Here is a 23,388-nt window from a genome sequence, read left to right on the forward strand (position 1 = left end):
GATCAACAGCATGTTTTGTGATGCGTTTACATTGAAATGAAATAAAGATTTGGGACAATTAGTTTAGTTCTAACACAGACTTCACATTTGATTTGATTTGATTTATTTTATTAACATTTCCCAGCCAGGTATAAATAGTGGGAAAAAATACCTAAAATCACATGTCCGTGGACATTATTACAGCCTTATTGCTAATTAAGAAATGTCAATAAGTTTTGCAAGTATCAACATACTTTTACTTCAATATATGAACCCAATGTTATCTATTTAAAATGATTAATACAACTAATTGCTACTGTTTCTAGATAATGTTAATAATTAGTAGAGACTAGGCAATTTAAAAATACCGTTTGTAATCTGGTTCCAAATCCCTGTGTAAGTGCTACATCTTTAAAACTCTTTTGTTTTGTTTTTTCCCCCACATATGCACAGCAGTCCTGAAACATCTTAGAGATGATCCAGAGGGGTGGAATGTGGGAATACACATGGCTACGGGATTGGCCCCAGGCCTCTTGTTGGTATTTTCCACCAGACCGCAGAGAAAAATGTGTGGAAGATGAGGAGGGAAGAGACAACCTCCAAACATAGCAGCAAGTCTTTAGAACTATTTACTGTGGCAAAAGTGCATGCTGATAAGTCACAGCTTATTGCTTTTATCTGCTGACCTATATTTCCACTTAGAAAAATAGTCATGAGCCTAGTATTTTGATTAAAATGAAGCATGTTTCCAAAGTGTGAAATTAAGACTCTTGTTCTGTCTCTTCTACATATTTCTGGCTCAGTGAGGGGTGTCCAGAAGAAAATCTCCAGCTGTTAAAAGTACGTGTGGCCAACCACGGCACAAAAATCACATAACTTGTGGTCTTGTCAGGAAAAATAGTTAAAAAATGTAGTTAAATTAGGTCAAAATAAAATGGATTGATAAAATAAATAAAAAAATGTAGGTTTTGAGGTTGAACTGAGGTATTAAACAGATCTTTTTGTTTTTCCAAGTGTTGTGGTGTAATAAAATAAGAATGAAAATAAATTGATGGTGTGTCTCAATGGTTATGAGTCCAAAACAACTGCATCATCAGCATTTCTCTTGCGAGATGTGCCTTAAAACCCACAAATCCTGCTTCTTGTGCATTTCCATCCAACACAACTTTCAGCTGCTGCCTTCCTGTGATGGTATATCAGCAGTAAGTGTCTCGTGGAAAGGTGAGTGATACACATACTGAGTATTTAAGGGGGGAGAAGGAGCACGCTAACATTGGAAATTTATTTACAGCTTCAAACAGCAGCAACCACTCTGGCTACTTTATGACACAAGCAACCTTGAGCAGGAGAAGACGGCTTTATCGTGATAGAATATGGCCGAGCACAGAGTCACACCGGCAAACACACAGACGAGGTCAGAAGAAACCAGATTGTGAAGAAACACTGACAGCGATAAATATAGTGAATCTCCTTAAACAGCTCTGTTATGGCAACCAGAGCAAGCTGATTTGGATTTGGCTGTGATACGACAGAGAGCTTCTTCACATGACTAACAGTTAGACAGTGGTCACTAATTTGAAAGATGTGATTTAAGCCCGTCACACAATAACTCAACATGAAGATTTTTACCTTTCTCGTGTTTTAAAAAAAAGTGCTGACTAACCCAACAAACTTCAATTAAAAGGACTTCTTAAATGAAGTCTTTTACAATTGTGCATTCATTGCTTTACAAACATATGAATATTCCTTCCTATATTCATGTTACAACCACAAACTTCAGTGTGTTTTATTTGGATTTTTGGAAGCAGGCAAGTCTCACAACTTTCTGACCTACATACTGAAACATGTGTGTGGCGAAAACACTAATTTTATGGTGAATCACAGTGGTAGCAACATCCCAGCAGGGCAACAAACATAAAAATCCACCCAGACTTACAGTAGGAAGAGTTTGTGGCCTAGTTGAAGTCCAGACCAAAATCTAACTGAAATTCTTGAAGATGGATTATCACAATCTCAATCTAACCTGACTGAACTCAAGCTGTTTTGCAATGAAGAATGGGCAGAAATGTTTGGTCTCCGTTGTGTAAACATTGCTTTGTGTTGGCATAAAATCCCAGTAAAACACACTGAAATTTGAATGTGTTATGGTCCAAGCAATACTTTGCAAATCACCGTATGTGTGTGTCGCCGCATCTGCGGAAATAAACACTGAGATATGAGACTGACCCAGCTGGGTGTGTGCCATGAGGTCTGCTAGCGCGGTCGCAGTGGCGTTGGCGTTGAGGGCAGCGTGAGCGGCGCTGTTGGTGACAGATCTGCCTCCTGGGTGGGATGAGGTGGATGAGGCTGAGGAGGAGGTGGACGAGCCCTGGATGACCCGGTTGAACCAGTGCTCGACTGCTGCGTGGCTGTGACCCTGATAGGGCGTGGATGTGGCTAGGCGTCCCTGCCGTCGCAGTGAGCCCTCATCTTCTGACGCTGAGGAGGTGTCTGCGTTGAGGAAGTCAAAACAGAGCCGAGTCAGAAGAGCAGGAAAGAAAAAAGAAGGAGAAGAAAAAAAAACACCATCCATGCAGTCATGAGGGGAAAATGGAGGAAGATGAAATGGGATGCCAACTGGCTTTTTGCAGGAATCTAATGACTTTCAGTTAAAAGTTTATAAAAAAAAAAACAAAAATATTTGACTTATTGGGTCTCTGTGTAGTGCAGAGGGTAGAGGTCACAGTAGGTAAAGGTCACTGATTAAAAAAAAAAAAAAAAACTAATTTAAGAATAATCTTTTTCCTGTTTGAGAACAATGCCAGGTCCTGGTAACAATCTTTGGCGTGAATCACTGAGTAAAGACAGTTCATGTTCGATATCAGGAAGGTGTTTCACATCACATCTTCTTTCCACTGAGCTGCGTGGAACAGATCAGTTCGGTTCATGACGCCATTTTGTTTGTTTTAAAAGCAGCTCATACAACCGACACTTACCGCACCATTCCTGGTCCTCCCTTCAGATGAGCTAACACAAAAAACAAGTGTCTAGGTACGGGCTTTACTTCCTTATTGAAAAAACTGGAAGAACAGTCCAATACTATTTTGCTATAGAATACATTTATGAACAAAATACATGAGGGCATACAAGTTCAGCTTAAAAAAAAAAAACATAAGTTGAGTTAAATCAAAGCCAGTTTCTGTGTTTAGAGGCTACAGTGAACAGTTGGTCTCATCAAAAATAAACAGGAAAAGCTTCAAAGCAACATCAGGATAATTCAGAATGAATACATTCATTTTCATCTTCCAAACACATCTCTGCTTCAAATGTTTTTCACATAGATTGAAAAACAGAAGGGCTTCTTTTGACTGATGTTCTGCAGACATGAGTTCAACAAAAGGACTAAGCAATAGGAAAAAAAAAGATTTTAAAAAGTTTTAAAAGCCATTCCTATTTCTATGTGAAAACGAGGGCAGGTTTTAAAGACAAATACAAAAATCCTTCAAACATCTTAAAATATTAGATGAAATGCTTTGTTATGCTGTGCATAACAAAGCATTAATGAATTACAAAAACTGCCCACAGAGAGCGAGAGACAGGCATTAAGAGAACAGAAGGGTTTAGAAGACGGATTTCGACCCTGTGTGTGATCAGCACATGCCTGATGGATATTTCTTCTCCTAAAACGACTTCAGATGATTATTCTTTCTAATCACCCACAGAATGTATTAACAAGACAAGTCCACCAGCTGAGACACTATTAAGAACCACTGCTGCTCGCTTTAAGCTGATATTTGGTTTTGTCGAGGCTGTCAGAAGAGGGACGGAGGAGGTGGAATTAGAATGAACCAATTTAATGTCTGTACCATCGCACGGCTCATGCGGGTTATCTCACATTTATGATTCTGTTTGTTATCCCTCTGCCCGTCTCTGCTCTCTCTCACTCTCCAGTAACTTTGACACAGTTAGGCGAGCGAGGGAGGGAAGGAGAGGGTCAGGGAATAAATTTAAAGTAGAAAGAGGGAGGCTGAAGGAAGAAGGCGTATATATCACCAGGAGACAACATTATGTACAGAGAGAAAGTGTCTGGGTCAGGTAGACAGGGTTGTAGAAGCAGACATAAGTACATACAATAAAAAAGGAGGTAAAACAGACGATAACCGAGACCTCAGTTATTGCACCAGTGGTATATGTCTTCCCGCAAACAAACAGCAAAACAGTAAAACTCCTATCTGGTGGTAAACAATGCCAGAGGAAGCACCTCTAAGAAAATGGGAGCATCACTGAAAATATGTGCAAAAATTAACATTCAGTTTCCTTATAATGATAATTTCAATCTTTCTTAAGCTGAATGCACCTGGTTAAGAAATATAGATCATCTGCACGACTATTTTTCCCATCCCAACAGGAAATGAAATGATGTAGAAACCGAAATTATCCAAGTTACTCTAAAGAGTCACTGTAGATGGTTATGCTGCTGCACAATGATGCAACAGCAGTATGTAGTCAGAAAGATACTGAGGAGAAAATTGATTAGGGTTGAAATATTTACATTTATTTATCAAACATTTATTTATTGGAAATCTATGCGCACAGAGATTGCTCTTTTTATACTCATTGCGCTAATTGCTAATATAAAATTCTAAAGAAAGTCTAATATGTTTTCTCCAAAACCGGTTTTGATTAACAAAACTTTGATTTGAGCCTGTTTTCTCACATGGTGATGTGATGTCACCTTTGGTCCTGATATAAATTAAAACTAATTTCTTATCATGAAAGGAAGGCTAAAAAAAATACTTCAAATGCTCCTCTAATGCCTCTTTGTGTATCAGTTCTTAAATGGTAACACATAATCAATATTGAAGGGTCAAAGCTTCGGGAAAACCTGAAATTGTGAAACCAGACACAACACTATGATGGATGCATGTTTAATTTAAACTAAACATGTTGCCACAATTTCTGTTTATGATCTGGGCACAGGAGGATAAACTGAATCCAATGAATAGGAACACGGCTGCTATCACAACTAAACTTGGCGGGAGCACTCATACAACCTTGTTTGATGCAAATTTACTCCTGAAATTCTTAGACTCATGGCCATCACAGAGGACAGGAGGATTTCAGAGGTATTGTCCAGCTTGTCAAGAACACCTTAGTCGTAAAGTATGCTCTTGATTTTGTAATCAAACCCACATACCTCAATGGAGAACAATAAAAACTCCAGAGTTGAAGAATCTTTGAAGACATTCACTCTTTCTTTTCACTGTTGAAGATCTTCGTCTGGTTACTTGTTCCTCTGTTATGTCCTCTCTTTTAATTTAAGCCTTCATGCTCCAGCTCTCCCCCTCTCCTTCCACCCATACACCAATAATAAAAGGCACATCAGCGTTTGAGACATTTTTAACAAATCAAACGCAAATTGTTCACTGAAGAATTAGAAGAAATATGAAAGCGCCAAGCGGGGCCTTGAAAGCAGAAAGATGTAAGAAGGAAATAAAATATCGAAAACTCAAATGAATTGGCCCACACAATACAAACAGTTATAAAAGCAGGCAAAAGGTCAACATTGAGAGACGAAGTTAAAAATCTGATAACGCCTCCGTGATGCGGCACATGTGGGAAGGTCGGCCTGGGAACACGACGTCAAGAACTGAGTCCTTTGTAGTCACAAAGAATGAACACATTCATCAAACTACACACTTTCTTTCCAGAGGCAAATGCTTGGCAACATCTTTATTAATCACTAGAGCAAATCAGGGTCACCATCCCACACTCCAGTGCTCATGGGATTGATGAAGCTCCAGCGAGAACACGGATCTCAAACATGAGGAGTTCACTTTAGCGCAGGTAAAGGTGGAGAAGGAGACTCACCAGGTGGGGTGCACGCCTCGACTGAAGACTGAACTAATACAGATCGTCTCTTCGAGGGCATTGGCATTTTCCTCTCTTTGTACTTTGCCAAAGCAGCTTGGACGGCCTCTGTGTGCAGATCTACGGAAAGGTAGTTGTTTTAGGTGATTGAAGAAAAGAAACAGTCAACATTTTGATTTTTCAGAGATTGAGCTTTTTTTTGTTTGTGTGTTTTGTTCTTACCAGATCTGAAGCGCTCATCACGGGCATTGCCAGCCCGGGACTTGTTGTGTTTGGAAACTGGTAGAACAACTTGGGAGGAGGCCTGGATCCTGTTGTCAATTTGCAAAGATGGATCTACGCCTGCAGACAAAACAGAACTGAAATTTACAGAAAGAAACAAATCATCAATTGAATAACGTTACATTAATCAATTTACTGAATGTCCCCTTAATGGAATTGAGTGTGCCAATTATTTTTCAGCCAGATCTATTTTTCGTTATATAAATGTAATCCTTTAATACTTAGTCTGCTTTCTTTGCATTTATCAATTTGAAAATTAGAAAGTATTTGACTCAACCAGTCTCTCTTACAGTTTTAAAAACTAAACCAAAGTTTTCCAAATAAAGTAAAAGCAGATTTCACAGAGGTACCTGAAAGGAGATGATTAGATACCAAGAGTGTCAAGAAGGAGCACACATTAAATATGTACTAATTAGCATCAGAGGTGAAACCTAAAACCACCGTTTCAACACCAATCTCCCAATCACTGGCTTCACTTCTTCTGTGGCTAAAGTGTTCACACACTTTGAACATGCTGCATCATTCCACACTCGATGGAAACAATGACCTTCAGTGTATTTTACTGGGATTTTATTTTAACTTTTCTTTAACACATGAATATCTGAAAAGTGAAGCTTTATCACTGACCTGCTTTCTTATTGTAGAGTTCATTTTTGTAACCCCTATTTCTTTACAGCACAGACTTTCTCTTCCTTTAAATATAAAAACCAAGTCACAATTAGCATTTGGCAGCTTTCTTGTAAACCATTAAGCCTACAGCATATTGAATTTACCTAGCTGGCCTATCATTCATTCATTCATTCATCCATTCATCCATCCATCCATCTAAATGAGGATCAATGATTTCTACATGGTCAGCGACTCTCAGAGAGCAGCATTAGACACACAGCAGAGCTAATTGCATAATTCAATTAAAAGTACACTTCTGATTTTGTCAAATGAGCATTAAACATATGAGATACAACACTGAAAACATAAAACATTTATGGAATGACACTGTGTGTTTGCCATTCGGTGTATGCCTTCACACATTAACATATGCCCCTCCGTCGCTCTGACAGTCCGGTCACACAACAGCCTTTCCGCATCTCCCGAAGGGAAACAGGTCCATAAAGCAAGCCAGGACGGTAGACCCGGTTGCTGGGCAGAACACCCCACCCAGAAACACAACACTCAGCCAATCAGGGGTCTGCTCAGTCACAGCAGATGTCTTCATTGGTTCTCAGCGCACACTGATGAATTTATATCACCTGTCTCAAGACAGCACTTGGTTACTGCTGTGAGTCATAATGATGCATGTCTGTGTATCACCTCCTACATACCAAATATGACTGGTTTATGACAAAAATCGAGTAAGAAGTTGCAGTCACACAAAAAAAGCTACCTTGATGAAATCAATGTGGTTTATGTCGCTAACTGTAAAGTGATAGCTTTAAAGACATGCTTGAGAAGCATAAAGCAAATTTATGCTCTTAAAGGTTTATTCCTCAGTAATCAAATGGAATATTTGGTTTTATTCAAGGTAGTGTCAGCAGTTATTGAAATCCATGATCAGCAGGAGATTATTAAAAACTCCTAAGATCAATGCAAACTATAGTCTCTACCTTTTACAGATAAAAAAAGGCCTTCGGATGTTATTTTGAGTAATGGAAAAGCAACTCAAATATTACTTAGTATTTAATTTTGACTAATATATAATATCAACTTCCTTCTGACTTTTCTGAAAGTTAAGTTATATGCTCTTGGATGTGGTTGTACAATGAAAAGTTACATACTTCAATATACTAGAAACAACCTTACAATTTCTATCTGAAACTTTAAAACAAAAACCATAAAGGCACCTGATTGGTATTTTTTTTTTCCAGTATTGTAAATCTAAAAATCCCAGGAATTCAAGAAATAGTCATCCCTCTGCATGCAAAAGGAAAATATTTTTCTGATCTAGGCATGTTTCCCCACCAACAGGGAAAGGAGCAACAGAAGCTCAACTTCCTGATGAAGTTAAAGCGTGCTCACCGCCTGCTGACGAACTTCTATTGGTCAGCAACAACAGAGTGTCCTGACCAACTGTGGTTTGGTTCCCCAGCTGCATAGCAAAATACAGGAAGGTCCTGCAGTGTGCTGGTGAGGTCAGCAGAACATGTCATCCTAACAAAAGCTCCCTCCCATCGAGTTATTTACATTGGGAAACATCAAAAGAAAATCAGTTTTGCTTTTGTAAAAACTAACTCATTCTGGACCCTATTTGGTGAAACATAAAGAATAATCTAAATTTAATATGCAAGGCTTAAAAAATTCAATTGATTTGCCATCAAGTTAATTTCATGCTAGTAGCCCCATAAAACTCTAATGGTGCATAGTGATAGCGACAGTCCTGTGAAGAAGTGTTGGCCTCCTTACAGATTCCTTCTATTTTTGCTTTAATGCCACACTTAGAAGGTTTAGGTTTTCAAAATATCAGAGAAAAGATAACTTAAGTAAACACAAAATGCTGTCATTGATATTATAGATCTGACAAAATTACAAACTGCCTTTTGTATTTACCAAAGTTACTTTTGTCTGATTAAAATTAGTTTGATGATCTGAAACATTTACGTATGACTACTAAAAAAAATACATAATACATTAATAATAAATGTATTAAGTTATGTCAAACAAATATGACAATGAAGTAACTTTAAATTTAAGCAAGTTAAATAATATTTTAAGTTGAATTAATAAAGCGCTCTTATCGTACATTACTACCTTCATTTTGTTTTATTTTTTCAAAATCATCTCATTTTCATCTATTTTGGACATAAGCTGTTTCTGTTTCGTAGCTGTTTATAAAGGTGTTAGTTTTCAAATATGCAAAAAAAATTCTAAAATTGAATCTAGTCAACAACTCTGGATTTTTAAATGTCATAATTCTTTTCAGAGCAATCTTTCAGTTTATTCAAGATTATCTGTTTTTTGAAAGCATGTTTCCAGATATTTTAAAATCTTTTGTTCTTATTAGAATCTTCTGAATTTGAAAGTTTATAAGTTTCTATATCTGCATGTTTCTGTACCTGAAACATGAAGGCTTTTATAAATAACTTTGCATATTCTATTAAGACACAAATTATATATATGGCACATTTCAGAAGTGTGACACATAAAAGCTATTTACAGAAAAACAAACACATACTGAAATATTAAAGGATAACAACAATATCCTGAATAGTTCTCACTCTGTGTCTGTTAAATCTTAACCAGATTATTTGTACTGAAATAGTTTCTTAAGAAATCCAAAACCCATGTGCAAAGTTTCAGGACACATGCTACTGGCTTAAGTTAAACCACTTGGTCTTGGACTCAAAAAGATTAAACAAAGAATCACACAAAACTAACAAAAAGTGATGGATCGGGAGAATGAAGGAAATGATCCACCCAAGCTAAATAACAGTCCTGCTAATTCCAGTGGAAAGCCTGGAGCTGGAAGCCCACAGTAGACTCTGGTTTCCACTCACGCCTGTCGGAGCAGGCCGAACTGAAAACTGTGGGGAGTAGATGGAAGATGGAGCAGTGGTAACTTTTGGGATTCACTTCGAATGCAGGCAGAATCTGCCTCCAAAACAGGGATAAATACACTCCTCTGATATATAAATACTGTTATTATATTGACTGTGACCCATCAAATTAGGTACAATTTATTCCAAAAAAACATTTGTATTACAAGTGCTGGTTTAAAAATCTTTAAACACATAAAGCACATGTTTTTCTCTCATGTCAGTAATGAGAGAATAACATGCTGTGCCACTAATTTCTTCTATCATGTCGTCTTTTTATGCCTGAAAGCTCCTAAAACACTTGTATGTGTTTTATCCTTATAATTTGCACTTTTGTGCATCTAAGGCAGGAGTCAGCAACTCTTTTGGGTAAAAAAGCAACTTATTAAGCATACTAAAGAACTAAGATTTTGAAAGCTGGGTGAGTTAAGCTAAAACACATTTCTAGTTTCACATTTTAGAAAACAAATCATCCAAATTCTACAAAGGAATTAAAATATTTTGTACAAAAAGACCAGCTGAGTAAGACCTTTCTGTCAATATTTGAAATATTAGTGAGTTGCAGATACATCTACAGTCTTTTGTAGCAATGAACAAGTCTTTGACAGCGGTTTACCTGATTTTTTTGACACCTCCTATTGGAAAAGGTAATGTTTGAATGAACAAATTAATGTCTTACCACAAATCTTGGGCTCAAGCTTGGTGTCTCAGAGATCTGGGGAAGCTATATCAGTCTGATTTATCCATTCGAAACCCAGTTTTAAGATCATTTTGATTTTGGAAGACTCATTTGTGTTCAAGTTTCATTCATGTCACCCTATCTGTAGCTTTCACACAAAGGAAACTTGCTAAATATCTTAAAGAAGCACCCAGACTCAAGTCTTTCAGGAACTAGAAACTATTCGATCACTTGTTGTGATATTGTTCACTGTGCAGCAATGAAGGCCCTGCTCCAAAAATCAACAACTTCAAGCACAAATTAAATATGAAGCTAAATGAATATGGTCAAAGGTTTGATGGTCTATTAAGGCAAAGATTTCTCCACACTGACAAGACGTATCTTTGGAGGAATCAAAGTGAAGTTTTAAAACATACGAAATGACAAGCATAGTGGCAGAAGGAGTATGCTAAGGTCCTGATTTATTGTTGGTTTTAGCAGTACATCACAAAAAGTTGATACGGTAGAATGAGAAAGACTCTGTGTCTAAGTTCTTCAACATTTCAGACCAACGTTGAGATGTTTGAAACTTGGTGTTCCAACAGGACAAGGATCTAAATCTAAAACAGATTTAGAATAAAGCAGACTGTCTTTAAACTAATGGAAAGGTCTTTACCTCAACCATATTGGAAATAAGTAGACTGCGCTTAAAGGCCAAACAATTTACATGAGCTACATCAATTCCCTCATGAAGAGTGGTCAAACATCCAGCAGAAAAATGCTGACGGCAACAGAAAGTATGTGGGTTCTCTGCGACCACTTAAAATTACAGAATTATTTTAACTTCCATGCCAATGAAGTGGACATAACCTTTTCACCAACAGTTTAATAGCATTTCAAGCAGTCCCGTAAAATATTCATATGTCACTCACCAAAAACACCAAAATTAAAATGACTACAATCGATGTAGCTTTCTATTTATTTTTGAAAGTTAATTGTTAATCAGAAAAACTGCAATCTCACATATGCTTTCATATCCAAGGCTCTCTGACCTGAAGCACGCAGACAGACTTACAGGAACACATGAGCAAAGCGTAACTGAGTTAAAATCCCCTTTATGAAAACTTTATTAGTACATACTGTTCCATGTTATTTTTAAAACTGTTTGGAAAGCAAAATATGTAAAAGAGGTTTTGTTTTTCCACATTTCATTGGTCCCCACATCCTCCCTGTTATTCACTTATGCAGCCGGAGCTAAGTCAAATCTTCTCTCGACAGAATCGATCCAACAGGCCGGTGACGCTTACCTTGTATCTGTGGGATGTAGGGCGCCAGCAGCTTGCTTCTTTTTTTCTCATAGCCCTTCTGAGTGATGTCTCCTGTACAGACAAAGACAGACAAATAGAGGAACAGACAGAGAGAGAAAAGAGAGAAAGAGACAGGGAGGGGGGACAGAGAGAGATGAGTCATTAGCTCGGCTGAGGTTTGCTGTTCTGTGTGTGTTGGTGTGTATGACGGCCCCAGGATCACACTGCCAGGCTGGTTAGACTGGCACCACATGGTACCAGATCCAGGTTCTGGTTAGGGAATGCTAAATCCCTCAGACATACACACTTTTCGTTCACTCACAGAATATTTAGCAGCTTTACAAGAACAACACTTTTAATATACAAGCTAGAGAAGAGTATTTGAATAATATCAGCTGAGCAAGTGGAGTTTAAAGGATCATTTATGAGTGCCCAAAATAACATCCCAAAGTAGAAATACTGATGGACGCATGACAGTTTTTTTTCCCACTGCATGTGAATAAAAGGCAATAATTTAAATAAGACCAGACGAATCCAAGAGTACGCTTTTAAGAATTTTTTGTAAAATAAATTAAGACAGAAAAAAAAGAAAGAATGAGAGAAATGTGTCAAGAAAGACACAAGTTCTAAAATAACTACAGAGTTGTAAGTCTAGTCTACAGAGTGGCTTAAAAGAGCATGAGAAATGTCAAAAAACACAAAAAGGTCATTATGATGAAGACTGGCCAATCCTAGATAAGTGGAGCACTTCTCGTTTTCCATTAAAGATACTACTTTAAACCTGAATCAGCCTGATGGAATTGTTTTTTGTGTTGTTGTTTAGAAAATTAAGATTCATTTTGAGCTTTTTTTTAAAGCCAAACTATGGGCATGCTTCACTTCCACACCCTGTAACAACTCCGAGGTAGACCAAAACTGGAATACTGAGACACAGAACCTTGTGACAATAACCTCAGCTGTTAGGAGAATCCACCACATGATGCATATCTCTGTGTTGGTTTCAACTTATTAAAAGAAAAATGTTAATCCAGTATTATGAAGTACAGTGTTTATGTTCCTTTCCAAGGGGTTCATGACAGCTGACCAAATATTTCACAAACAATACATCCATCTGAAGACTCGCATAATTATCCAATGCTTCCAGAAAGTATGAAATATTTGTTCATTATTCTTCAGGCAGATTGGATGCATAATGTCCATGAGTGTCCTTGCATTTAGCTCCATCTATCTCCCCATGAACTCTGACAAGCTTCCCTGTCCTCACAAAAAAAAAAAAAAAAAGCATCCCCACAGCTTGATGCTGCCACTACCATTTTCCAAAAAGGAACATTTTGGTCCTATCAGATGACACCACATTCTGCTAAATATTTGCAAAATCTTCTACATGTTTTTTTGCAAACCTTACTAAAGTTGTGGGGATTTTTTTCTTAGCTAAATACAAATGCACTCCACAAACTTTTCCGATTTTCAACATTTGTTGAACCAGGTATCATTTTCCTTTCCCTTTGCAAATATGCATTACTCAGCATTGGTCTACCACAATAAATCTCTAATGGGACAAAATGTGAAACAACTTAAGTAACATTAATTCTTCTGCAAGCCACAGTAAATGATTCCACATCGCTACTTGCAGCTTGTTGGGCTCATTTCTGCTTGTACTCTGCTCTTTAAGCCTCTTCAGAACAACTGTGTGATAATGTGAAGGCAGGTGTTGTTTGCAACGCTGCCCACTGCTCCTGAGTCACCAGTAACAACTGAATGCCTGCACTGTTAAATGTCCAAGAGAGATGGAGGCCAGCAACAATGCAATGCTGTCCACAGGCTAAGCCGTCTGACCTGACACTGACTCGTTCGAGTAATAAATTCTCTGTTTGTGTGCGTGAACATCAGTGAGTGTCTGTGTGCGTGCCAGCGTGCCTGTTTGCACACCGCAGCAGCCATCCAGTTTGACAAACGCACAATAGAGGCCCACTATTCTCTGCGACAGCTCCAAATTCTGGCCTGCGGCCTGCGAGGTCGGGGCGCCCGGAGAACACGCTGATCCATGGAGTTATGTCTCAGTAAAACTAATCTTCTGATCCGAGAACAAGTAACTTTGTCATAAAATATTATGGAATAGTTTTGAATGTTGTGTAAAAGTCACGCCTTACCCTGAGCCCCTTGTTAGACTACATTAAATATTTGATTCCCAAACAATAATTTTTCTCTTAAAAAACATTTAATAAAATAATCAAAGGTTTGTAATACATATTCTGTGCCAGAAGCTGGAGACAACAGTAACAGAAATTCCAAAGTTGCCAAGTTGGCAACTTACAGCTACTTTTTAGAAGAAAAAAAAAAGGGAAAAAAGCCTCAGCAGTGAATCTGGTGACTTTTTGGTGTCATTGGAGAATTATGGAGACTGGTGAGAATGCATGCACTGTTCCTGCTCTTTGTCAACCACCAACAGGAGCTGTCATTACCTGCTCCTCAGGGCAAAGGCACACCCAGTCCTCACCCAGCGGTCCCCCTCAGCTGCAGTCAGAGCAGGAGATGATCCCCTTCTATCAATAAGGTTAAAACCAAAATCAGATTAAAAAAAACTAAGATAGACTCTGTTTGCATGGGTTTGGAAAGGGCTAACATGGAGAAAATCTCTGCTTCCCTAAATATCAGGGCCAGACTGCAACAAACAACTTGGTAAGCAGAGAAGATCATCAGGACTGATCTTCCCTCCATCCTGAAAAAGTTGATTTTGATATCCATCTTAATGAGGACAGAACCTACATCTTGAAGTAAAGAGTTGCAAGATTTCCTCTGGAAGGGTGCACATCCCTGTAAAACAGTGTTTGCACATAAATGATGTGTATCTGTGCATTACTTACTGACTGAATCTATTTCCTCTCTCAGACCTTTAAGTACCTCCATAGGAGCAAAACGGGAGGATTCAAAGGTCAATTTGTGCCCTGCTGACTGGGGAACAACAGAGGGGGGCGGGAGGTGGGAATGGGAATGGTGGGGAGGACACAGATGGAAAGATAGATAGAGGACGGCTTTGCAACTATGGTAAATTGCACAATGGGGTATGGAGTTTCTGCTGCTTCTGGGAAATTTACAACATTTGACCACCTTCTGAGCCATGTACAGAAAAGTCCTCAAATTACGCACTTTAGAAGATTGGAAGCACAGTAAAACAAAACAGAGAAGGAATGTGTCAGATGGGAGATAAACAAAGGCTTGACACAGAGCTAAGGGACTTTCTCATATCATCAAAGAGAATAAGCAGGACGGGCTCAGCTGAAGGACTGCATCTTCTCTCAGTCAGGATCCACCTTAATCATAAGCCTGCTCCTTTGTTCCCTTTATCCTTCCACTCAAACCTCTTCCAGCATCATCCCAGCCACTAAGTCCTCGCTGACGACACACAGAAGCCTTCCTGTCATCTCCTGACCTCCAGACACTTTCTCTCTTTTCAGTCACCTTCAGTCTGCTAAGCAGAGAAAACAAAAACAAAAAGAGAAATCTCCTGTCAAACGTCCACTTCCACACCATCCGTCTGACGTGACAGCATCTTATTTACTGGAGGCTGTGGAAAAAAAATAAAAAAACTCATTCAATCATTTTATGTGGTTACCTTTAACTTTGTCACCCAGGCCGGAATTTAAATTTGATAGCGGTGTGTGAAACTGTTTGCACTTGTGACCCATTAAAAACAATCAGAACCCTCACGCAGCGGAGGTCAAAAAAGTGTTTGTGAATATCTGTGTGCACATCTGAGTGGCAGCAACAGATCAAGTCTGTGATACATCATGAAAAATAATCCAGTAACCTCAACGTTCTTATCCTGACTGCAATCCAAGTGTTAAAAAGAATGTTGCATTGATTTTTTTATAGCTACTATTCTCATGTGTTTAATTAATAGTCTGCTCTACATAAAAAAACAAAACAAAACAATGAAAGTCAAAAATATCTTCCCGATCAGTGAACATACCATACTAAACAATAGCAGGCTGCTCTGATAACACTTCGAAGTAGATGCTGCTATTGAGTAAAGAAGAGTTAAACTTTCAATGAAGTCTGAGGATGTAAAAAGATGTATTTTCCTTGGCACTGTGAGAAATGTGAGGTTCACTGTAGCTGCAAGAGAGCGAGAGAGAGCAAGACTTTAGAGCAGATAAGAGGAAGGCTCCCTGGAGAACAAAGTGTTGTTCTATTTGATCCTTTTGAGCCTTTAAGTGCCGTCTGTCATGAAATATGACGGATTTGGAAATGTTGGCAGCATCTACTTAGGTTTCAAGAATTATAGGTGCACTAACCACATTCATTATTAATGTCATGCTTCCCGGTTTGCATTCAAACAATATTTCCCCAGTTTTCTGCTTTATTTCGAAAGACTAGGACTGCGTTTTAAGTGTGTTTATTTTTTGTGTGTGTTTACATTTGTTTTATCAATTGCCACTCGTAGATTTATTCTTCTCTACATGTGAGAAAGATTACTTAATTTTCACGTTACTGTGGTAGTTATTGTGTTTTATGCTTACCATTTTTGATGCGTGATTATTTGAATTCATTTGGATTTTTTGTTGGGATTCTTAATATCCTGAGCTCTACGTTTAGGTTCTCTTTGTCCATCTCTTGCAAACTGAAGCATAAAAGGAACAATTAGTACAACTGAACTAAAATCAATGTGGCCGGTTTGTGGTAACACCAATTCCTCCTCCAGAATATATAAATCATTCTACAAACATATGGTGCTGCAATTATTGCATTATAAATTTGTTCCTCCTCTGCCACTGAAATCCTTGAACCCCTGAAATAAAAACCTTCATGTCTGCACCAGACTCCAACCCCCTCTTCTTGAATGACCAGCAGCCAGAAAGATGGCCCCACCCTTTCCACAATGTCAGATCCCGTGCCAGTCTGACCCACAAACGTGCCAACTCCGCTGCTGAGCCAGCGATCAAACTGTCTGCCCTTCAGACACAGAAAACCACAACTAAATATTTAGGCAGGGGGAGAAACTACTCTCTGGGCTTGTGCATTAATTGCGGCAGAAAAAGCAGATGTGACCAGCTGTCTGTCAGCATAAGCTTTCCTGCACATTTGGCCTAGGTTTTATATGTCACTGTCATTTGAATCTTTCAATTTTTTTCTGTACGTATTTGCAGGAATGGAATATCGTGATCATCTGATTTTAGGATGCAAAGTATTTCTCTGATCCGACTTTAACTGGACATACGTGTGCATTCACATCTGATGAGGAAAGAAAAAGGCAAAAATACAGATAAGAGGAAAAAAAGCACAACACCACAGGGCATCTTTACAGTCTATCTTGGACTTAAAATGCTTGGTTAATAATAATAGCATTAAAACACACACACACACACACACACACACGCACACACACACACACACACACACACACACACACACATAAGACCTGTAGCAAACTATAAAGACAGGCAGAGTAACTCACAGAAGCCAGTGGAGGCTGCATAGCGGTGATGTCTTCAGCAAACACAGCAGTGATGGAAGGAGGTTCAGAATAAGAGGCCGTGGGGTCAGCCGAGGCTAACCAGCTAAAACAGTCTAACACGTCCTGCTGTCATAAATCAGGCCACTCTGCCATTCTTTGTTTCCTTTCAAAGTCAGAGCAGGAGAATGATCGAACCCCATCTCCCTCATCCTGCCGTCCTATCATTCCCCTCCCTCTCTCTCTAACCCTCCACTCGCAGCACCCCTCTCTGCTATCACCCCCCCCCACCTAAACACCCCCCCACCTCTCTCTCTCTTTCACCGTTTCCATCCGTCCCTTGTTCACTCTCCTCCCAGCGAAGGTTTCCACAAAGCCGAGCTTGGCTGCAGGATTAGGGTGTCAAAGCAGACCCCTGCCCCCCACCTTTCCCACATACCGATCCCACACAGCACTTCCACTGTACAACAACTGTGAAGAGCCTTCATTAGCTTGTTGTGACACGTTCACACAAGTCAGGTTGCACCGCACGAAGACAGCTTGTTTCAAAGCAGAGCAACAAAAATCAAACATGAAGATTACGAAACAAAGAATCAGAAATATCAAGTGAGGGATGAGTTTGGAAACTTTGAGATTGACATTGTAATTCTTCAACAATTTCTACCTAAAAACTGCTTTGTGGGTAAAAAAAAAAAAAAAAACATTCAACCAGAGGAAGCCACTGAGGGGTGAGATTAGTCTATCTTTGATGTTGAGGAAAATCCTCCCCTGTATTTAGACTGGCTGGAGATAGAGTACTCCAGGAGTCCCACGGGTTTCCTCAGCCTCCTCCGAAGAGGAGGGGATAGATGTCTGCATGTCTGAGCGGCTCTGCATCTGTATTTCATTTTAGACATTAGCCACCTATTTGCCCTGTGGCATACACGTTCAGTGAATGCCTGCATATGATTAGGCTAATTAATGTTTAGCTAATGAATGTAGCCAAACACTTCCAGAGAAAAGAACATCCTGTCTGCTTCTTTAGGCATTTCACTGCCAGGCTAATCGCCTTCTCCGAGGAGGTTTATGGGGAAAATCCTGTACAAAGCCATTGAATTCAATATGTGAGGTAAATTAATAACCACTGTTGATTTTATAGAACAAAATACATTTCCTTGTGAATTTTTAGGCTGGTGGTTAAATAGGATGGTAAAATGATTCATACCCTTGGCAGATTTTGATATTTTCATTAGTGCTTAGTCAAAAGGAAATTACCAACAACTAAAGGCTAAAAGTAAGAAAAAAGTACAAGAGGTATCATTGTTGTAAAACAAATAATGTTTTCGTTAACAATTTAATAAAAAAAAAATTACAAGTTAAATTGCTTTTTAAAATTGTCAATTATCAAACACCTTTCTAACGCCTACCTTCTTCATGTTTTAACGTTTATTTTTAGTGATGAGCTTCTAGTTTTTGAGGTTGGAAGAGCTCTTTGCCATCACCCTAATCTTTAGCTACCTCCACAGATGCTATATCAAAATCAAATCTGAACTTTGGCTGGGCAATTTCAAAATACTCACAGATAGAAGAAACATGTTGGTAAAAATAAATTGAAATAATACATTAAACATAAATCTTCTACAGTTTCTAGACTAATTGACAACTGCTCAAACCAATTAAACACATTAGAGCAGTGGAAATCATACAAAATACTTTTTAACTTTTTGTGTTTCATTGATAAGATGCACAATTGTGAACATTAAAACAGCTACATTACTTTATGAAAACTTAGAAATGTTATACAGATGAATATTGATCACTTTTGTGCCAACGAACACATTTTTAATCACCTTATCTTCCTCAACAATGTTGCACTCAGGACATGCATGATCTGTAGAATGTAACTACAATCTTTATTAACTGTTAATATATTACTGCATGAGTGACTTTAAATGTCATAACAAAGTGCAGCATTCAAGTGGTCATATGCAGTTGCAATATTGCACTTTAACAATATGATGATGACTGTGAATCCATATTTTCTGCAGCCCCGCATGGAAGCAGTGACATATTCAAACAGGATCATTTTGTTTATTTCCCTAATGTCATGTTGAGTTCTTCTTACGGGTTAGGAGAGGATTTTAAAAATATCAACTACTGTCAAAACAGAGGAAGAACAACAGAAAAAAGGAAAACTCCCATGTCAATTTCTTAATTCAAAAAGGAAATGAAGTGTTGCATTCCGATGACTGTGTTAAATGCTGCCCGTCCTAATGGCATGTTAGAGGTAATACACAGGACACATTGTTGAGTCCAAACTGCTGCCTGTAAATTGCTCAAGTACAGCCTTTGGAGGGTGATGGAGCTTTGCAGAGTTAGACATGTCATTGGAGCTGTCAGGAAGGCGCCTACAATCTTTGCTGTTTTGCTGACTTTGCCCACAGCCCCTCAGGTATGCTCAGGAGCAAAATCAGGAACCCCAAAAAAGAACCATGGCTGTTTTTTTTTTTTATCCGCAGAATTGGCCTCACCACTTAGAAATAGTGATTTCAGTCATTTCCAGAAACATTCTGGCACCTATAGACTGGTTAGTCACAGTCATATGTCCTCATCTAGAGGTTTGTAGCACAAATGTAAAATACTGAAGTGTTTAACAGGATATGATCATTCTTGCAGAGCAGATTAAATGGTCAAAATTCTTGCTTAAATCTATTTGTTATTTTCCCAAAATGACAATTACATTGATCAATTTCTTCTCCCTAAATTTCTTTTCAAACAGACCAAGGAGCTGCCAAAAGATGCCAGAGACAAGACTGGGAATGACTACAAGACCATCCAGAAGTTGATAGCAATTAGTGCATATATTCATCATCAAAATGATTACCGTTAGACGTCAGCCTGGAGCTCCAGGCAGGATCTTGACTCACATTGTTAAAATTATTATAGCAAAGATAGGGATCGACCTTCGGCCTTCCGTTAATGATCCTATGGCAGTTTTGGAGCTGACCAAATCTCTCATGAGAAGCGTGATGACCAGCAACAACAAACATCTTGGCACTGTGCTCAGCGGCAGAGTATAATCTACAAAGTTCTTAAACACATTTTTAGCGGATTATTGATTTTGCAGGGGTTTGTTTGATTCAATCGGTAGATTAAAATAAAGCTTCTGTTCACAATCATTCACAATTAGAGGCTGTTCATTGGTAAGAGAACAGTACAGACTGCTGAAAATGTATCGCAATAAAGAAAACAATAAACAAAACATATTTTGTAGCCCTAAACACTTTGCAGTCTTGTGATAAGGCAAAGAAAAAAACAGAAAGAAATTGGCCCTTGAAGTCCTTTGAAACTAAAAAATGTGCAAACAGCAATGTTCCATTCACTTCAGGAGTTTACAGCAAACTTGATTCAAGGCCAAATCCATTTAGCTCACATACCGAATGTAGCATTCTGCTCCAACTTGGATAAACTTAAGGCTATAAGAAATATGTCTGTTAAAGCATAAGTTGAACAGAAGTACCTGTAGACGCACTGATAGATAATTAAAATAAGAAAAAAACAAACATTGAAAAGACTTGGAGTAAATCAGCCTCAGGAGGAAGACGGGTAAGTGTTGCAGAAAAGAGGGTTGATTGAAGATGACGATGAAACCGAAACTGGGAGCCAGCTGGAGAAACATCAGGAGGTGGAGCTGACTGGAGAATTTCAGACACAAAAGGAAGACATGATGACAAAAAGAGGAAAGAGAGAAAAATGAGAAATAGAGGAGGACATGATTAAAAGATAATGACTTCCTCTTCCTTTCTAAAGACGCACGTGCTGCTAATACACACACACACACACTATCTGATAACTCTGATCCTAAGGCGCCATGGCGTCCCTCGGCCTCCATCCATCAACAGCTCCAATCACAGCGTCGCATCGCTTTTAATTAAGTAGTGCCAACCAATTAGGAGAGTGAACTAACCCTCCATTACCACTTTGTTAATACACAACCCCCTCATCACAAACACACACACACACAGAGACCAAAATCCCCCCTTCGTCCCTCAGGCTCAGTATGGCTGGTGAGCAGACAGACAGCGTGAATAATAAGACATTAGATGCAGCGCTGCTTTACACTGGGGAGCCTGCAGCTGTGCACTGTTTCAGGGAGCAGGCAAGAGGGGCAGCCATAATTAACAAGTCACAAATCAACACTACTATTGTATACATACACAACAGAGAAACACACTTACATCAGTTCTGGGAGAAATAAAGAAGCAAGACCACATAGACATAAGTGCAAGGACACATTAACCTGATAATGTGCCATAAACAAATTAAAAGTATCCTCAGTTCAATTTATCCCAACTGAACGTTCTCATATTTTCTCTTTACCACCTCAAAACTCAATGGACTTTACTAAAATATTGTCAAAACGGAAAGGAAAAAAATTGTTAGGAATGCTGGTCAGAGTTGACAATAACACGAATGAATGTAATCCTAGACGAAAACACGTTGAGCTCTGTGGCAGTGCCGAATGCGAGAGGGTTTGTTAGTACGTGTAAGAGAGTTTGTAAGTTTTGGCCCATGGGGCCTCTCATAGTCCACCTCCAGTCCCAGAGAGTCTGCAACTTCTTCAACACACCTGAATCAAAAGGCTGGATTCCTAATCAGCAGGCCTGGTAATGATGCATTCATTTGATTCAGCTGTGTTGGAGCAGGGAAGCATTTAAAAACTGTTGGGTTCGCTGTGTTAGCGGCGGCAGCAGACTTGAGACCAGGAGGTTTAACTTTCCAGCAGGACAATGTCCCTAAACACGCACCAAAAGCTACAACGGAAAGATTTGCATCAACTTTTCTTCATGTATTAAAATTGCCCAAAGTCCAGACATAATTTAAATAAAGACTCTGAGGCAAAACCTAAAAAGCGAGGTTCACAGATGCCGTCCGTCCAGTGTGACATCACTTGAACTATTTTTGCACAAAAGAATGTGGAAAAAAATCCAGTCCTTTCATTGTGCAAAACTGACATAACGCAAAAGAATTGCAGCAAACAGGTGGCTGGACAAGAAAATTGTTGGTACAAATGCCATCTTATAGTTTTCAGGTTTTTGTTTTTTAATAAATATTGAAAATCTTGTTCAATTTTTTTTTCTATTCACTTTACATTTATGTGCTTTTTTTGTTGTGCTTATAAAATATTTTATAATAGATGGTTGTAATGTGCCAAAAGGTTCAAGGTTAAACACAAAGTAAAGAAAAAAGGTAAAAAAGTAAACGGTTTGGTGTCGGGTTTGTAGTAGAGAAGGTTAGAATAATAGGACATATTGTCCGCGAGTGTCCTCAAGTATGTAAATGAAGCAAACCGTTGGTTCATATATGCGAGAGTCGAACTGGTCTGGCTCCGATCCAACCCCATTCATGTCGGCTTCATTTACACATGCTACTCCCAGAATGCGCTGAGCTGTGCTGCTATTCTGGCCCTCAGCCAGGACTTCACGATGTGCAAACACGTGTCTCACCTACAGGAACAGCAGCAGCAGAGATGGCGCAAAGCAACATTACACAGCACAACGGAGGGCTTTCAGAAACCTCCAGAGCAAAGCAGACCTTAATTCCATACGTATGAAAATACTATTAAATAATTACATTTTTATCACATCTGCACCGCTAGGTTATTTTTGAAGTCTAATAGAAATTAAAAACACAAAGTGAAAGAATATAATCAAAAAAAAAAGAAAGAAAAAAAAAAAGCAATACTGTCTCATTGTTTGAGTGTTTTCATTCTGCCTGTGGGCTTAGTGTGTATTCATGTGTGTGATTTGTGGAGCGCGACATCTGTGTGACAAGCGTGACCAGTGCAGGAGCCTCAGCGTTAACACACCGCCCTGAAATAAGAGTATTATGCTCAAAGCTGGAAAGCAGCATTCAGTCCTCAGCTGCACTAGAGTAAAATAACTTACTCCACTCGCTTAGAGCGGCAGAATGTTTCAGTCATCCACTAACATGCTTATAAATCAGCTCTGAGAGTGGAGACAGCCACCAGGATCAGGCCTGAGCTGCAAAAATAAATTGTCCAGGCCAGTGCACTTCTACTAATGTTTGTGCTCTGGAAGCTGAGATTGTAAAGCAAAAATGTGAACAACAATGTGGAAGCTTCAGGAAACTTTGACTTAGCTCCTCCCAGAGGATGACTAAATATCCATCACAATTGGTTTGGAACTCAAGTTTGCAGATTAGGACACTTACACAATGTATTTCTATGAAATCAGTAAGTAAGAATTACGTTTCACTTAACAGGAACACAATCTGAAAAATAATTATTCAAGAAAGGAAAAAGTCCAATCACCTGATTTCAGTCTGCTT

At 38.8% G+C, this 23,388-nt stretch overlaps 1 protein-coding gene and 1 long non-coding RNA gene across 13 annotated transcripts in view; one reads left to right on the plus strand and one right to left on the minus strand.

Annotated features, from left to right (window-relative positions):
• The window catches only part of LOC106948021 (disco-interacting protein 2 homolog A), an 87,046-nt gene that overhangs the window by 26,464 nt on the left and 37,194 nt on the right, over positions 1 to 23,388 (minus strand). For all 12 annotated transcript variants that reach the window (XM_015033451.1, XM_015033450.1, XM_015033445.1 and 9 more), the window contains exons 3-6: positions 11,607 to 11,678; positions 6,052 to 6,171; positions 5,830 to 5,949; positions 2,206 to 2,469 (exon numbers count right to left, since the gene is read on the minus strand). In XM_015033451.1, the coding sequence (XP_014888937.1) occupies positions 2,206 to 2,469; positions 5,830 to 5,949; positions 6,052 to 6,171; positions 11,607 to 11,678 (576 nt within the window). The remainder of the gene's footprint in view (positions 1 to 2,205; positions 2,470 to 5,829; positions 5,950 to 6,051; positions 6,172 to 11,606; positions 11,679 to 23,388) is intronic.
• LOC106948027 (uncharacterized) lies at positions 11,605 to 21,636 on the plus strand. Its single transcript, XR_001425096.1, has 3 exons — positions 11,605 to 11,680; positions 21,113 to 21,121; positions 21,626 to 21,636. It is a non-coding gene; the product is annotated as an uncharacterized LOC106948027 (long non-coding RNA).

The sequence above is a fragment of the Poecilia latipinna genome, unplaced genomic scaffold (genome assembly GCF_001443285.1).
Source record: "Poecilia latipinna isolate Pla-1442-1.1 unplaced genomic scaffold, P_latipinna-1.0 Scaffold269, whole genome shotgun sequence".
In the NCBI taxonomy this organism is placed as follows: domain Eukaryota; kingdom Metazoa; phylum Chordata; class Actinopteri; order Cyprinodontiformes; family Poeciliidae; genus Poecilia; species Poecilia latipinna.